General features: G+C 44.7%; 1 protein-coding gene across 4 annotated transcripts in view; it reads right to left on the reverse strand.

The window, feature by feature from the left end:
- Window positions 1–395: 395 nt before the first annotated feature.
- Window positions 396–17,064, reverse strand: part of ST3GAL5 (ST3 beta-galactoside alpha-2,3-sialyltransferase 5) — a 56,635-nt gene continuing 39,966 nt past the window's right edge. For 2 of the 4 annotated variants that reach the window (XM_043917795.1, XM_043917796.1), the window contains exons 4-7: window positions 11,726–12,069; window positions 7,859–8,045; window positions 6,494–6,652; window positions 396–1,771 (exon numbers count right to left, since the gene is read on the reverse strand). In XM_043917795.1, the coding sequence (XP_043773730.1) occupies window positions 1,523–1,771; window positions 6,494–6,652; window positions 7,859–8,045; window positions 11,726–12,069 (939 nt within the window). In that variant the 3' untranslated portion in view covers window positions 396–1,522. Of the gene's footprint in view, window positions 1,772–6,493; window positions 6,653–7,858; window positions 8,046–11,547; window positions 11,684–11,725; window positions 12,070–17,064 lie in introns of those variants that run through there. The other 2 variants (XM_043917797.1, XM_043917798.1) reach the window with 2 other exon arrangements.

Genomic DNA, 17,064 nt, shown 5'->3' on the forward strand with positions numbered 1-17,064 from the left:
AGAAAAGACATAAAATCAGAGAAATGCTATTTAGCTACTCGGGCCCTTCTGAGCTTGGCCCCAGGCCCCTGGAGATCCGAGGGACTTGTTCAGGGCTATGACCCAGCTCTTTGCCCTGCCCAGGCATAGGAGCTGGCAGATGTGGGAGCCACTGGCCTTGTCTGGGGGTCAGAGCTGCACCAGGGCCGTGGGTGACATAAGAATTGCAGGGGGAGGAGGCAGCGGTACCTAGGGAGCTGGAGAAGAGACACAGGGGGAGCGGGAGGTCCCTTCATCCCCCCTCTACTGTCCCTACAGGGAGGTCCTGCCTGGTAGCAGCATCCAAGAAGGACATTTTACTACACTTATAAACTTCTTTTAAAAAAAAAAAAAAAACACTCAAATTAACTAGCTCGTAAGAGTTCCTCAAAAGCTTTTATTCTTTTTTTTTGACCGGCACACTGCCTGGTACACACTGCCAAGTAGGCATTCAAAAAAAAAAAATTTTTTTTAAAATAGGCAATTTATAACACTGGGAAGATTTCATTTCAGTGTTTCCGAAAACATTCCTAGAAAGAGTTTACTCCCCTACAACTCCGGAGAATAGAGGTTTTGTGCTAATTTTTATAAGCCACCTCAGAGAAGACAGTGGAATAAATTGGATAAACACTTAAGTGTTTGGAAGGGCAAGTTAAAAATTCCCAGAAATCTAAGAGTTGTCCTAATTGCGGGGAAGATCGTGGCTTCTGCCACCCAGGGCAGCTTTGCAGCAGTACTCAGAGGACACAGAAAGAGTCTCAGTGTCCCTCCCTGACCAGAGGCCTCCAGGATATTTCTCCTGCTTGCTTCCTCTAAGACTTCCAGTGGAAGGCAGATCAAGAGAGAGGGACCGTGAATTCTCCAAGTGGCCCAGGCCTCACACACTAGCTTGGCCCAACCAGTGGTTTAACTACCGAGCATGTCACCCTGAAAGGGCGTGCGACATTCGTCCCACCAAACAGACTAACAGAGAACCAGAATCAGGCATCCAGGACTGTCATCAAAGGAGTCACCTCCCTTCTTCCACTTAATGACCTGGGATTCTGTGTGCAGTAGACAGGAACAGAGCTTTTACAAATTAAATAACTTCCTTACCATACAATAAAACATCATGACATACAATTCTCTTTGGGAAATCTTTCCCATTCTCAAAATTAACTTACAAAATTTTGTGCAAAAACACTGGCCTCAAATAAATAGGGGGGAAAAGTGGGAAAAGCAGAACTTTTGTGGTTGCTTTTGTTTTTTAAATTAAAAGTTAAAAAACACTGGCTGCACTTCAAAGTACTTGCAGAACGAGATTCATCAAGAAGGCTGTGAAAAACAGCCCTCTGGGTCAGAGCTGCATTTTTTTCTTTTTTGGCTGTGCCTCACAGTATGTGGGATCTTAGTTCCCAGAATGGGGATTGAACCTGGGCCCCCAGCATTGGAAGCATGGAGTCTTAACCACTGGATGGCCAGGGAAGTCCCCCAGAGCTGCATTTTCAAGTGAGGTTTTTTGGGTTCAAAATTCACTATAGATGCCTCCACTGAGATCTCTCACCACGCCCTCTCGGACCAGCTTCAGGAGGAAACTGGTCTCTGTCGTCACATTGTGCATGGTCTGAAAGTTCATGGCAGCCATGCAGAGATTGTCGAAGTAGTGCAAAGGGGTTCTGGGTTGGTTGAGGGCGTAGCTAAAGCCCGCCAAACTGACTTCATCGCACAGATGCGTGGCTAAGACGACGGCAATGACACCAATTGTGGGGACGTTCTGCAAAGGAGAAGAGACAAAGAGAAAAGGTCTTAGCACAGTCACTGCTTTCCAGGTTCGCTACATGCTATGCAAAGTAACGCAAATATGTACTTGGGACTGCAACTTGATACATCACACCATTTTATGTATCACCCAATTCTAAAGTCTGACCTGCCATCCAAGTCAGGAATCTGGACTCTAAAACATGGTCTGTGATGTGAATTCTTTTTTCTTTTCTAAAGTATTTGTTTATTTATTTGGCTGCACGAGGTCTTTGTTGCAGCATGTAGGATCTAGCTCCCTGACCAGGGATTGAACCTGGATCCCCTGCATTAGGAGCATGGAGTCTTAACCACTGGACCCCCAAGGAAGTCCCAATGTAAATTCTTTGAACATATGAGCAAAAGGCAGCCTGGCGGGTCCTTTAAGCACCAAGCTAAAAGGTATTCTTTCTAAAACCTTCACCCACCAGCCCTGCAAAGGATGCCCATAATGGCAAATCAAACTCATGTCCTCTCTCACATGACAAAAGTTCACAAGGGCTGCTCTGGGATAAGTGGCCATAGCCCTTCTTGGGACATGGATTTTGGAGCCCACCCTGTCCTGACTGGCTCCTGGCTCCATACAGCCTCTGCCTGAGAACAGAGGGGACTCAGAACCTGCCCTGTGAAGGTTTTGTTCACCCCTTACCTGCAGGTTAAGGCCCTCATCTGTTTTCCTGGCAAATAACGTCCCTAGGTCACTTTCACATGTCCTGTTGCTCAGTCAATTTCTGCTTACTCTCTGATCAAGCAAGTACATTTTTAACCTCAAATTATGGGCTTTCATATTTGGGTTTTTTCCCCCTCAAATGTACCCTTACTGACTTTGGGCTAGAATGCCAAATGTCCAATTCTGAATTCTGACTGTATCGCAGTTCCCTCTTCATGTCTGACATCTTGCCGCTAGTACGCCTAGAAGCATGCTCTCTGAATTTCCAATGCAGTTTGTAGATAAAGATAACACACAGGGTGGCCGACAGGAACATAGAGAGACCTCCTGGAGGCTACTGCCCATCTACTACTTGATATTCTTTTGCATCTACTAACACATTCATCTGAGCTGAGTCTGTGGCTTCTACAAGCAACTGTCCTTTTCTGTCAACTAGGACAACAGGGAACCCTTCAGAGTTCATAAATGAAGGTGGGATTAGGAAACATCCAGGGAGCCCCAGCATTCGGTAAAAACTGCTTCCTGATGCCCAGGGTGCCGTGTCTACCTCTCAAGTCAGCCTCCCTTATTATGAAGGAACTCAACAGTCATTTTGCAGGTTTGCAAACAGAAACCAAGGGAAATTGATCCATAGAAAGCCTGTCTGTGGCTTGGGCTTAGGACTCTCAGGTGGTGTCCCGTCATCTCCAACTGCAGCCAGCTCGGCACCCAGCAGGTCAAGAGTTTGTTGTTGTTCAGTCACAGTTGCTAAGTTGCGTCCAACTCTTTTCGACCCCATGGACTGCAGCACAGCAGGCTCCTCTGTTCTCCACCATCTCCTGGAGTTTGCCAAATTCATGTCCACTGAGTCAGTGACGCTATCTTAACTATCTCATTCTCTGCTGTCCCCTTCTCCTCCTGCCTTCAAGCTTTCCCAGCATCAGTGTCTTTTCCAATGAGTCAGCTCTTTGCCATCAGGTGGCGAAAGTATTGGAACTTCAGCATTAGTCCTTCCAATGAATATTCAGTGTTGATTTCCTTTAGGATTGACTGGTTTGATCTCCTTGCAGTCCAAGGGACTCTCAAGAGTCCTCTCTAGCACTACAATTTGAAAGCATCAATTTCAATAGGCTATTTTAATCCTTGGCTATTTGACCTTGGCTATGATGAACCACCTAGAATAGCCTTGCAGATTATCTCTAATTTCCTTATAATAAAAATTTTAGAGTAATAAAAATTTTAGAGTCCTTCCCAATTTCCCTATTCATATTTTAAATTGATATATACATTGCCAAACTACCCTCCAGAAAAAGTGTCAACTTAAATTCTACCTAATTCCTGCCAAACAAGGACATTATCAAGCTGTTAAATCTCTGCTAAGAAAACATGAAAAAATGTCACTGTAGCTTTAATTCCCTTTTATTTGATTACTGGTGAAGCTGAACAGTTTATCATCTATTCCTTGGCTGAATTAATTTCTTTTGTGAATGTCTGTTCAAATTCTTTTCCCATTTCTTTTTTGGCTCATTATTTTCTTTTTGATTTAATAAGATCTTCCCTGGTGGCTCAGATGGTAAAGCGTCTGCCTATAATGTGGGAGACCCGGGTTCGATTGCTGGGTCGGGAAGATCCCCTGGAGAAGGAAATGGCAACCCACTCCAGTACTCTTGCCTGGAAAATTCCATGGACGGAGGAGCCTGGTAGGCTACAGCCAATGGGGTCGCAAAGAGTCAAGACACGACTGAGAGACTTCACTTTTACTTAATGTTTTGAGGGTATTTGCTCCGTTGTTTCTATGATAATTTCCCCCCCACTAACTTTGTTTCTGATACCCTTTTCTATTTAGCAATTTCATATTTTATGTAATTAAATTTTTAAAGGTTATTTTTAAAATAAAATCGACCTGCAAACAAACAAATAAGCATTTGCCTGTGCTTAAAAAATACTATGGAGTAAAATAAAGTAAAAATACTCTATTAATACTATCTAATAAAGAAACCAGGCCACTTAAAGGATATAGAAATCTAGGTATATTTGTAGTGAAATCTCTTTATAACTTAGTTTAAGAGTCTTGCTGCAGGATGTTATCTCTTTTTAGAAAAATTGTCTTGTTAAAAGTGATGCCAACAGGTTAAAAATTGTAAGCTCACATTCTGGGGGACCGCACGTGCTCCACGTAGGGGAGGCCAGCTAGAGCCAGTCAGAGACCTGACAGTCACTGGTAGGGGATAGGGCCGCTTTCCTCTGAGAGGGAAAAGGCACCACGGATCCTGCACATGTTCCTGCAATGGCAGGAATCACATGGCCCTCCTGGGCTCCCCATGGATGGAGGGCAGAGCCCCAGAGGAAAATGGCGGCCTGTGAAGGGAACCACTTCCACCATGCGAACTGTTTCACCTGAGCTGGGTGCCCAAGCCCGAGGCTGGAGCCAGAGTTAGCTTCAGCTCTTAATGAAGATCTCCCAGACGTGGAAATGGCTACCCACTCCAGTATTTTCTCCTGGGAAATCCCATGGACAGAGGGAGGCTGTTGGGCTATAGTCCATGAGGTCACAAAGAGTCAAACACAACTTAGCAACTAAACAACAACATTCAGATACTTACTTTCCTTAACAACCACAGAATTCTTAATTTAAAATTTATACAGCTGTGTTAAATCATCTTTTTATTTAGAATTTGGCTCAAAGGGCAAATAGACGAAGCTGCTCATCTGTCTATTGGATGAGGACTCCCGAGTCCAGTTCAGTGTTGCAAATTCCCTCCTGGATCAGTCCCACCTCCTAGGAGGTATCTCAGGCCCCTGGTGTGGGTAGCAGAACCTCACATTTAAAAACTCCTTGCTTTCCCTTATATATAAATGTTTTGCTTAATATTCTGTTTAAAAATGATTTCCACTGGTTTTACAGAAGTTTTATTTAGAGACACAGGAGGTGACCCTAGTGGTAAAGAACACACTTACCAGTACAGGAAACCTAAGAGATGCAGGTTTGGTCTCTGGGTTGGGAAGATCCCCTAGACAAGGAAATGGCAACCCACTCCAGTATTCTTGCCTGGAGAATCCCATGGACAGAGGAGCCTGGTGGGCTATGGTCCCTGGGGTCACAAAGTGTGGGACATGACTGAGGCGACTTAGGACAGACAGTTCTTTAGATCATGAAGAAACAAGTAAAAAAGGCATCTCCGACCAGAGCCACACAAGCAGACTGCAGGTAAAGAATCTACTGCAGTGAACCATCTACAGCACAAAGGTTCTCAGAGTAGGCTGCAAAATAAAACTACCTAGGAACTTTGAAAATCCCAGTGTACAGACCACAGCACAGACAGATCAAATCAGAATGTTTGGGGTGTGGGACTCAGGCATCAACTGAAAAGCACTGCTCAAGAGCAGGGTTGCCCAAGTTTTTTGGCAGCAGGGACCGGTTTTGTGGAAGACAATTTTTCTACGAACCTGGGGGTTGGGGATGGTTTCAGGACGATTCAAGCACGTTACATTTATTGTGCACTTTATTTCTATTATTATTATATTGGCTTTACCTCAGATCATCAGGCATTAGATCCTAGAGGTTGTGGACCCCTGATCTACAGAAATTGCCTATTTACCATCACCTATGTATGAATGCATGTGCGTGCTCAGTCGTGTCCAACTCTTGGCAACCCTACAGACTGCAGCTTATAAGGGTCCTCGGGAGTGATGATAAATGTCAATTTTCTCTTAAGTCGCCTGCAGTGTTAAAATGTAGACAACTTTTCTGGAGTCTTGGAGTAACTTTTTATGGATTCCTGGAGAAAGAATACCTTAAATAATATCTCAGTGATCGAAGTGCTAACTATACTAAAGAGACAAGCCATTAGGGGTGAAAGGATTAAACAATGGGGAGCCCCTAAGGTCAAGATGTCTAGAGATAAACACACACGGAACATCTAATCAACGGTGAGGTGTCATCTCTGGAAGATGCTCCTGGGTCTACAGCTGAGCCTAACTGAAAGGCATAGGGACGGCTCCTTTCCAACACAGAGAAGAACAGTTACATATCAGCAGTGACAAAAATACCTTATCTCGGCCCCAGAACCTTGACTGAGGCTCTGAGTATTGAAGGATATCAAAGGCAGTCTCTTTGATAATAACTGGATTCAAAATCCTGAACTGTTTCGGCTGCAGTGGAATTTTTTCCGCCACCTGCTTCCAAAAGAAGAGCCGCACCCAAAACGGCTAAGGAAAGAAAGTAAGCAATCATTAGGGGGAGTTAATCAAGTTATCAGAGGAAGGGGAGAATGTGGCCCCTGCTAATGAGGGCAAAGTTGTGGGTGTGGCCCCACATGGGTGTGTGTTCTGCATTCCGTGGAGAAGTCCCAGAGCCATGCAACTCTAAGGATCTGATTCAGGAAGGTGGCACTGGACAAGGAAAGGAACGGCAGAAGCAACTCTTTATCGGTTTGGGGAACGAAATTCTTAAGGTAATGGCCTCAGATGGTAGGTCTTTTAAGGATCCAAAGCCATCATTTTGTCCAGGGAAGATCAAGTAAACAGATTCAGTTTGAGGTCCACTTGTGTTCAGGCCCCACCATGCCCCTGCCCCCATCCACTTACTCCACTTCCTGTCTGGTGATATCTCTTGTCTGACTGTAAATCATTTCATATGTGCTTCATGTTTCAACTAGAAAAACTACCCAGAGGAAATCCAGAGGACCCCAATAAGTTTTGGAGACACAAATTCTCCATCATGTGAAGCTTCTCTAAAGAGTTTGATACGTCCTATTAATTTTACAGTCAGCCAGTTTGTGCAAGTGCATATAAATGTTGACCTCTAAATTTTAAAAGTTGACCTCTAAAATTTATTTCAATATAATGGGGGGGCCTCATAAAGTAGGGTGATCAATTACTGTAAAGACAAACAAAAGGAATACCGAATCAGGGCCATCTCATCCACATCTGTCCTTCTGGAACGCTGTGAACTGACTCCAACAAGAGCACCACCAATCAAAGCATTTTTGGGGACGCTCTTTGAAAGGACCCCTCAGAGAATTTATGGATAGTCTTCTGAGCAGCCTTGATAATAATTTATACTCATGCACATAAGTCTAATTTCTGAAAACAGCCAGAAGCCATGTAAATTCAAGTCTGGTAAATCAGCTGGGTGGTCAACCTCAATCATAGCAATTTTGGTCCCATGCTTTTTATTTCCACTAAGTAATGATACCAGTTTCCATGTGTGACTTGGATTCTGAAAGTAATTTCCCAGGGGGAGTTCTGAGGGGCTTCGACAAAAGGAGTGGCTATTTGAAAGACAACACAAAAGCATGAATGTTAACTTAAAAATGAAAAAAAAAAACAAAAAAAAAAACCTATAATTCCAATTAGAGAGTCCTTCACTTTTTACAAAGGCACACATCCGATGGGTGAATTTCTAGTGCTTACCAGGGTTTCATTTTTTATCATTGCCTGAAGCCAGTTGAAGTCAACACTCTTAAATAAAACAGCAACAAACAAGTCACTGGAATAATATTCAAGGTCAGACAGAGGTGCACCTTCTGGATAAGTCATCCTTATAGTAGTTTTATTGCCAACATGCTCCGAATATCCTTCAACTGGTGCGTTGTTTAACCTATTTAAGTAAAAAGGACAAAGATAAACTGACATTAACCACTTAATCATGTGAAAAATTCCTGCAGCGTGTTTTCCACATTTTTTAAGGACTGGGAATGAGGGTATGGCTGGGGATAGGGTACCTCCCCTCCAGCAACCCCATCATCCCTCAGCTCTGCCCTTTCCAGGTGTTGATGAGCGAAGTCTTCAGTCTGCGAACTCGCAACATCTGCCCAGATCCAATCTATGAATGACAAGCAATTCAATCTAGTCCTGCCATGTTAAGCCAACCTAAACACATTACACTGTGTGTGTTCTCTGGGCATTAGTAATGTTTCCTTGAAAGCTTTCCATTGTGCTCGGATATTAGTGGTTCTTGCCAGAATTTCAAAAAGATAATCAGAAAAGAAAACCTAGAAACCGCGGCAAAGCAGACACAAACCATAGTTACACAGACAGGGATGGGCCCGAGGAGGGCACTGGGCCCAAGTGTAAAGTGAAGTGAAAGTCGTTCAGTTGTGTCCAACTCTTCTCAACTCCAAGGACTGTAGCCCCCCAGGCTCCTCTGTCCAGGGTATTCTCCAGGCAAGAATACTGGAGTGGGTCGCCATTCCCTTCTCCAGGGGATCTTCCTGACCGAGGGATTGAACTAGGGTCTCCTGCATGACAGGCAGATTCTTTACCAGCTAAGCTACCAGGGTACAACCTGGTCTTAAATTAAAGCAGGAATTTGGGACACTGACCACTGTTAGATCGAAGGAGGCTTTGCCAGTGTGGATGGTCTGGGGGCTAAGAATTCTTCCTAAAGCAGTATCACTCACCCAGGTACATAGTTTTGAAATCTCAGGAAAAGTCTGTTTGGTCTTTACACATCTGTATAAACCTTTCTTTTCCATTCTACTGCCACTTCCTCTTCTAGATCTCAGATACCTAAGTCCTAGATTATTAAAAGATATTATTAGACATGACAACTAAATGCAGAGTATGATCCTGAACCAGTTATATTCTTTTTCTTTTCCTTTATTTATTTAAAAAAAATTTTGGCCGTACTGTGAGGCACGTGGGATCCTAGTTCCCCAACCTGGGATTGAACCCATGTCCCCTGCAGTGGAAGTATAGAGTCTTAACCACTGGACTGCCATGGAAGCCCCTCCACTTTTTTTTTAAAATAATGGACACTACTGGAATAACTGGTGAAATCTGAATAAGGATTGTAAATAAGTCTCTACTGCATCAGTGTTAATTTCCTTATTCTGAATATCATCTTGTAGTTCTATAACAGAATGTCCTTGTTCTTAGGAAATGCACACTGAAGTATTTAGGCGTAAAAAAGGAGCTTGAAATTTGCAACTAACTCTCAAAGGGTTCAGAAAATAATAATAAAATATAAAGAGAGAAAATTATAAAGCCAGTGTGATCAAGTGTTATCAGCTGGGGAATCTGGGGAAAGGGGAGCTCTTTGTATGACTCTGGCAACTTTTCTGTTAATTGTAGAATTGCTTTAAACCTGAAAGTTACCCACCAAAAATTTTTCAACTGATTTCAGCTACTCCCTCCTTAGTTCCCGGTGCCTATGCACGACGTTCATGCCTCCCAGTCTGGCCCCATCATCACTGGGCGTCGAGCCAGCCCCTGTTCCCTCTCTCTCTCTCCTCCTGCCATGCAGGGCTCCTCACCCAGATTTCCCTGCCTGCTTTCTTCAAGGTCAAATACCACCTTTCTTTTAGGGGTTGTGAACAATATCAGGGTGAGAGAAGATGAAACCGCTTCCCATTTCTGGGTGCTTCCTGTAAGCCAGACACTGTCACGCGCTCTGAATATTCTCATTTTTTGTTTCTTTTTAAAAATTTTTAATTAATTAATTTTTACTTATTTATCGGCTGCACCAGGTCTTAGCTGTGGCATGCAGGATCTAGTTCCCTGACCAGGGATCAAACCTGGGACCCCTAAATTGGAAGTGCAGAGTCTCAGCGACTGGACCACCAGGGAAGTCCCCGAAGAGTCTCATTCTCTGTTGAAGCTGTCTCATTAGCCAAATCCCACCTTTCCTCAAGGTCAGCTCAAGGCCACCCTTCTCTTCCACTGTATCTCTCCTCTGGCCAGAGTGTGCACCCCAGTTTCTCACTTTGTCTCCTCCCATATCCCACTTGTGCACCGTTAAGATGGGCACAGGGTCCCGTCTACCTCTTCCAGTGCAGCCTGTGCACAACATCGCTCAGCTGCTCACACAGAGCTGGGGCTGAGGTTCTGGAAGCCTCAACACTCTGCATTTGGAGTATCAGGGTCTGGTCGGAACTCCAGGCCCTATGGTGCCTCCGTGTCTTCATCTCTGACGCTGGCTAACAGGATGGCTTCACCAAGGCATGAGACCCACCAGAGCCCGTGACAGCGTCTGGCACACAGAAAGCCCCCACAGGAAGGAAGCAGTTACATCCTCCCTCACCTCAACAACCTCCACACCCCTGAAGCCCTGACCCCACTCCCATATTTCACACCTTTTGCCTTAAAACTTGTTCCTTGTTTTTTCTCTCTCTTGGCACTTAAAAAAAGTCTGGTTCTTTCCCTAGAAACCTCTTACACCCCCTCCCCTTTCTTCCATAGCTCCTCCTCCTTCCTATATATCTTCCAAACATATCTCCTAACAGCCACTCTAGTGTTCTTGCTTGGAGAATTCCACGGACAGAGTAGCCTGGCCGACTACCATCCATGCGGTCACAAAGAGCCAGACATGACTGTGTAACTAACACTTTCATTTTTCACCGAGCATCTACCATAAGTCTGACACTGTTCCACATGCTTTACACCTGTTAACTCCTTTTGTCTTCACAGTAACCCCATGAGCTCTGTGCCATCATGGCCTCTATTTACAGATGAGGAAATCAAGGCACAGGACAGCGAGGAAACTTGCCTGAGATCACAGCTACTGGTGACAAAGGCATTATGTAGACATATCACCACTTTCAGGCTTAAAATGTCTGCGATGGATCTTCTCATTCTTCGTCACTAGCCAGAGACTTTCCTCAACTATCCCAGTGGTTCCACTAACATCGTAGACCTCAGACTGGAAATCCTGGTGTTTCCTAACATGACTGTCAAACTATCAGCAAATTCTATAATTCAGGATGACTGCCTATTGCCTGTAGTGAGCGTGATTTGTCACTTCAGCCATGTCTGACTCTTTGCAACCTTGTGGATTGTTGTCCACCAGGTTCCTCTGTCCATGGGATTCTCCAGGCAAGAATACTGGAGGGGGTTGCCATGCCCTCCTCCAGGCGATCTGGTGTTTAAATGCTTCTGTGTGTTTTCTGGTCCCAGTGAGGGCCACCTTCCAGGTTCACCCACCCGAAGTCCAACTCCTAGAAGCCAGGTGTCCCACTGACTCAAGTATGCCCCCCTTCCCCACATCCTCCTCTGGGCCCTGCCTAGCACAGCCTTCCTCCTTTGCTGGTTTATTTGAATCTATCCATCCTTTCAACCCTCAACTCCACTAAAAAGGTTTTTACCAAAATGAGGGTCAGTACCGCACAGATTGGAGCATCCAATCATTTCATGTCTTTGTTTCAACTTCTCAAAACGTGAGTCCCTGGAAGGCAGGGACATGTGGGGTTGTTCTGGGTGCTTCCTGTTTCTGGTGCTGCCCTGACCCACGGCAGTGAGCTACAGCCTAGAGGACAGAGGCTGGTCTTCAAGCCACCGTACCGTATCACGACATCAAACTGGTTCAGGGCGTGGCCCAGCTCCAGTCCGTGGAGGATCCCGCCGCTTCCAATGACCACACAACGCTTGCAGCTCTTGACTCTCAAGTGTTCAGGAAAGTCATGCTCTGGCAAGAGTTCCAAGAGGGTCTGGACTTTCCCAGAGAACTTGCGGAATCCGAAAGGAGGGTCGTACTTGTACTCAGCCTCGCTCTCTGCGGGGACCTTCATCACGAACGGTGGCAGGTCCAAGCTGTACCTGCTCCCAAAGAGCTGTGCCATCGACCTCTTGGCAAACTGGGGCCGGCACTCCTTCTGCAGGACTTGCTGGGCGTACTGCTGGGCTCTCTGGAACGAAGCACACAGACCTGCGTGTCAAAGGCTTGCAGGCATTAGAAGTACACCCTGCCAGGTGACACTGGGCCCTGCAGTGTTTGACGTAGCTCCCTTGTGGATGACTGACTTGTAACACAAAACAACTGCATTTAAGAGTAAATTTATGGGCCTTTCCTGGTGGCCCAGTGGTTAAGAATCCTCCTGCCAATGCAGGGGATGAGGGTTCGATCCCTGGTCCAGGAAGATTTCACTTGTTGAGGGGTAATGAAGCACGTGAGCCATAACTACTGAGCCCATGCTCTAGAGCCCATGAGCTACAACTACTGGGCCTATCCTCTAGAGCCCGGGAGCCACAACTACTGAGCCTAAGCACTGTCACTACTGAAGCCCCTGGGCCTAGAGCCTGTGCTCTGTAACAAGAGAAACCACCGCAAGGAGAAGCTCTCGCATGGCAACTAGAGAGAAGTCCCCACTCTCTGCAGCTAGAGAAAGCCCATGTGCAGCAACAAAGATCCAGCACAGCCAAAAATAAATAAACTTTTAAAAATACTTTAAAAAGAGCCAATTTATGCTAGACATTTGAGAGAAAAATCTAGGAGAACCACATGAAAAGGAGATAAACTCAACTAAGGTGTTTCATCGCATGAATGAAACAGGAAGGCCCTCACCTCCCACCCTTCCAGCCTGGCTTGTGCAAATAAATCCAGGGTTCAAAAATGTGTTTAAGATTTCATTTTTTTAAATCTTCTCAGAAGATTTCATGGTTCATAAAATCCTGACATATGCTATAACACAGATGAACCTCAAAGATAGACTCATCTAAATAAGCCAGTCACAAAAAGACAAGTACTGTAGAACTCCACTTATAGAGAGTATCTAACATAGTCAAATTCACAGAAATAGAATGGGGGTTTCTATTCTATTCTAGAATAGACTGGTGATTACTAGGGGCTGGGGGGAGGGGATAGTTTCAGTTTAGCAAGATGGAAATGTTCCAGTGTGAATATATTTAACAGGACTAAACTACATTTAAAAATAATAAATATGGTAAATTTTAAATTAAATTTAAATTTTATGGTGTTTTTTTTAAACCATAGTTTAAAAGAAAAAAGATTCCTAGGGACTTCTCTGCTGGTTCAGTGGTTAAGACTCCATACTCCCAGTGCAGGGGGCCCGGGTTTATGCCCTAGTTGGGGAACTAAGATACCACATGCCGCACAGCGTAGCCAAAAGAGAAGAAAAGAAAAAAAGATTTCCTGTTTCAGGTTCCTATCTAGTGGGATGAAAAACAGGATTATTTATCTGTTAGGGTAACAAGCTTCATAGCCTGGAATGGAAACTAGGTGTAACCTACAACTTTGTCCCATCAACAAAGAAGTTGCCTTGGTTTTGTATACAATTTTCCCTGCAACGTTAATGTTTTGCATCAACAAGAAATGACTGCTAAAGGCCAAGTACACTAGCCTGGCTGAAGGCAGCTGGACACGGACAAACATGGAATAAATGGCCGCTCACCCCACAGCCTGCCCTTTGGCTCAGTCTGGCCAAATGCTGCCTTGGGACCGTCTGGCAGGAAGTTCTCCTTCATCGCTGTGCTCTATGTCCTCATCACTACATGCCCCAGCCTTGGCCTTGCCTTATCCCTCCTCCCATCAAACTGCATGTGCGTGCCCATGCGCGCGCGCGCGTGAGTGTGTGTGTGTGTGGTCCTCTATTTGCTGGGATATTTATTTTTAGTATTGAACATGTCTTTTGAACCGTGTCAGTACTGTTACGAGGATTATTATTGCTGTATACAGTTCTAAATGTTTGCCTCAACTATGTTTCTTTCTCAAAGTTATGTCTGATTTTTGCATGATAAAATTTTTGTAGAAACAACAATTCTCTGAATATAGTAGAACCCCCTCCCTATTTTTAAAATTACAGCTTCAAAAAGTTTTTAGTACTGGAAAAAGCATACTGTTTATATCTTTTATATCTTGAGGATCTGGACCCGTTCCTGGAGAAGGGAAGTGATGTTTTTGGAACCTCGGACAATGCTGCAGACACAGTCACAGTCTCAGGTCACCAGCATGACACCTAGGACACCTCACAAGACGGTCCTATCTTCACTTTGTGGGTTCAGGGTGGTTCACCCAGAAGGACACAGCTGAGCTGGCAGGTCAGCTAGTCTGATCGCCTCCCAGGCTCCTATGATCCTAGCCTCTGCCCACAGAGAGCAGCTGACAATCACCATTGAGAGCAAGAGTTTGAACTGGCATCTTTACAAGGAATCAGTGAGAAAGCCAAGCAAGAAGCCAGCTGTGACCCAAGAAGACCCTGAATGGAGGCCTCACCATGATCAGGCCTCCAAGTTCATGACACTCTGCAACCACTGGCACTTAACGCCAGACTGTGCGGGCAGGGCAAGCAGAGGGACCACGTGTACTGTACACACTTGTCTCTAGACCCCAGGCCTGAGGGTTATTAATAACAGTTTTTAGAGAACAAAAGGTCTAATTCTTCACTACGGAAGCATATCCCAAGCATCTTGTTTTACAAATCTCCTGGGATAAAAAAGAACATTGGAAAAGTATCAGGAGACAGAAGCCTCATGACTGACTCAGGACGGGAAAGAGAGGTTAGGTGATGGAGTCAGAGACCGGAGCGTGACTCTTCTGGCCGCTGGATTTTCTCTTTAATTTGAAAGGAGTGAAATTTCCATTCTGGCAGAGAGTCCCATCTCAGGCTTCAAAGTGAATTTTCTAGACCATGAGCAGAGCACCTTCTGATGGTGACCCCTCCTGTCCTTCACTCATAGCAGGTGCAATAAATCCATCCCGGAGACAATGTTCTCAGTGCCACTGGAAATGACCAAAACCACAGCAATTCCTTTTCCTCTTTTGTTTCAATTTGTTGAAACATGTTGTAACACTCCCCACAAAAGTCTCAGCCTCCCGCCTTCCTCTTTCCGGCTTCAAAGCTCAGAAGAAAAATGCCCAAGGAGGACAGCTCGCCTTGCAGAGCTGTAGTCAAGACCGGAAGCATCACAACCTCCCTCTTCTCTGCTGCAGACAGCGCCAAAGCTGGGAGCTGGAGCAGGCTGGTGAGGAAGGACACGGTGAGTCTGTCTCACATCCATCCTGAGTGAGGACCACTGCCAAGCAGAGGACTGTGGACTCTCTCAAAGACACAGGAAGGCCCCTTTGCTCCCGAATCGACACAGGGACACAGGAGATTCAGTTTCTGAAAGACTTCCAGGCTGAGTTTGCTGACTGCCTATGACTGAGAATAAAAGATATCAGGCAGCTTCAGTTGTCAATGACATAGCCATTTGCCACGGAAAACCACAAAGTGAGAATTCACAGACGGGTATTAAAAAGTGAATTTTCTTCAGGAGAATCTCCATGTTCAGTTCTACCCCATAATTTTTAGGACAGTCCTTCTCAGAAATATAAGTAAATGGCATAATTCTAAGTAAAAGGCAATGTTTTATTTATTGATTTAAACCCAGGACAGGGAGCAGTGTTTGGATTGGAGGGGGGTCTGAGGTCTGGAGCTGACCGGACACGTGTAGGAACCCAACTCAGCCACAGACCACATGAACCGAAGGTATGGGTTACGTTATGAAACTTTCACTTCCATGTTTGTAAACTCTGGCTTAACACCCATGGGTTAGCTGTCTATAGCTTTTACCTGGTTAAAGGCAGAAAAATCTGAATAACCAAGTCACAGAGAGAATAGTATGATAAAATCTCAACCAGCCAGTGGTTGCCTGGGGCTGGTAGTTGAGGGTAGGGACTGGCCACAGAAGGGGTGAGAGGGAATTAACATGTGATGAAATGTTCTCAATGGGATTGTGGTGATGGAGGTATAACTATAAACTTACTAGATGCTCCTTCTAGAACTAACACTCAGAAAAGATGCCCTTTTCATCATAGGGGACTAGAATGCAAAAGTAGGAAGTCAAGAGACACCTGGAGTAACAGGCAAATTTGGCCTTGGAGTACAAAATGAAGCAGGGCAAAGGCTAACAGAGTTTTGCCAAGAGAACGCACTGGTCATAGCAAACACCCTCTTCCAACAAAACAAGAGAAGACTCTACACATGGACATCACCAGATGGTCAATACTGAAATCAGATTACATTCTTTGTAGCCAAAGATGGAGAAGCTCTACACAGTCAGCAAAAACAAGACTGACTGTGGCTCAGATCATGAATTCCTTATTGCAAAATTCAGATCTAAATTGAAGGAAATAGGGAAAACCACTAGACCATTCAGGTATGACCTAATCAAATCCCTTATGATCAAACAGTGACAGTGACAAATAGATTCAAGGGATTATCTCTGATAGACAGGGTGCCTGAAGAACTATGGACAGAGGCTTGTGACATTGTACAGGACCATTCCCAAGAACAAGAAATGCAAAACGGCAAAATGGTTGTCTCAGGAGGCCTTACAAATAGCTGAGAAAAGAAGAGAAGTGAAAGGCAAAGGAGAAAAGAAAAGATAGGCCCATTTGAATGCAGAGTTCCAAAGAATAACAAGGAGAGATAAGAAAGCCTTTCTCAGTGATCAGTGCAAAGACATAGAGGAAAACAACAGAATTGGAAAGACTAGAGATCTCTTCAAGAAAATTAGAGATACCAAGGGAACATTTCATGCAAAGATGGCACAATAAAGGACAGAAATGGTACGGAGCTAACAGAAGCAGAAGATATTAAGAAGAGGTATCAAGAATACACAGAAGAACTGTACAAAAAAGACCTTAATGACCCAGATAACTATGATGGTGTGATCACTTACCTAGAGCCAGATATCCTGGAATGTGAAGTCAAGTGGGCCTTAGGAAGCATCACTACAAAAAAAGCTAGTGGAGGTGATGGGATTCCAGTTGAGCTATTTCAAATCCTAAGAGATGATGCTGTGAAAGTGCTACACTCAATATGCCAGCAAATTTGGAAAACTCAGCAGTGGCCACAGGACTGGAAAAGGTCACTTTTCATTCCAATGCTAAAGAACATTCA

The sequence above is a fragment of the Cervus elaphus genome, chromosome 11 (assembly GCF_910594005.1).
Source record: "Cervus elaphus chromosome 11, mCerEla1.1, whole genome shotgun sequence".
Taxonomy (NCBI): domain Eukaryota; kingdom Metazoa; phylum Chordata; class Mammalia; order Artiodactyla; family Cervidae; genus Cervus; species Cervus elaphus.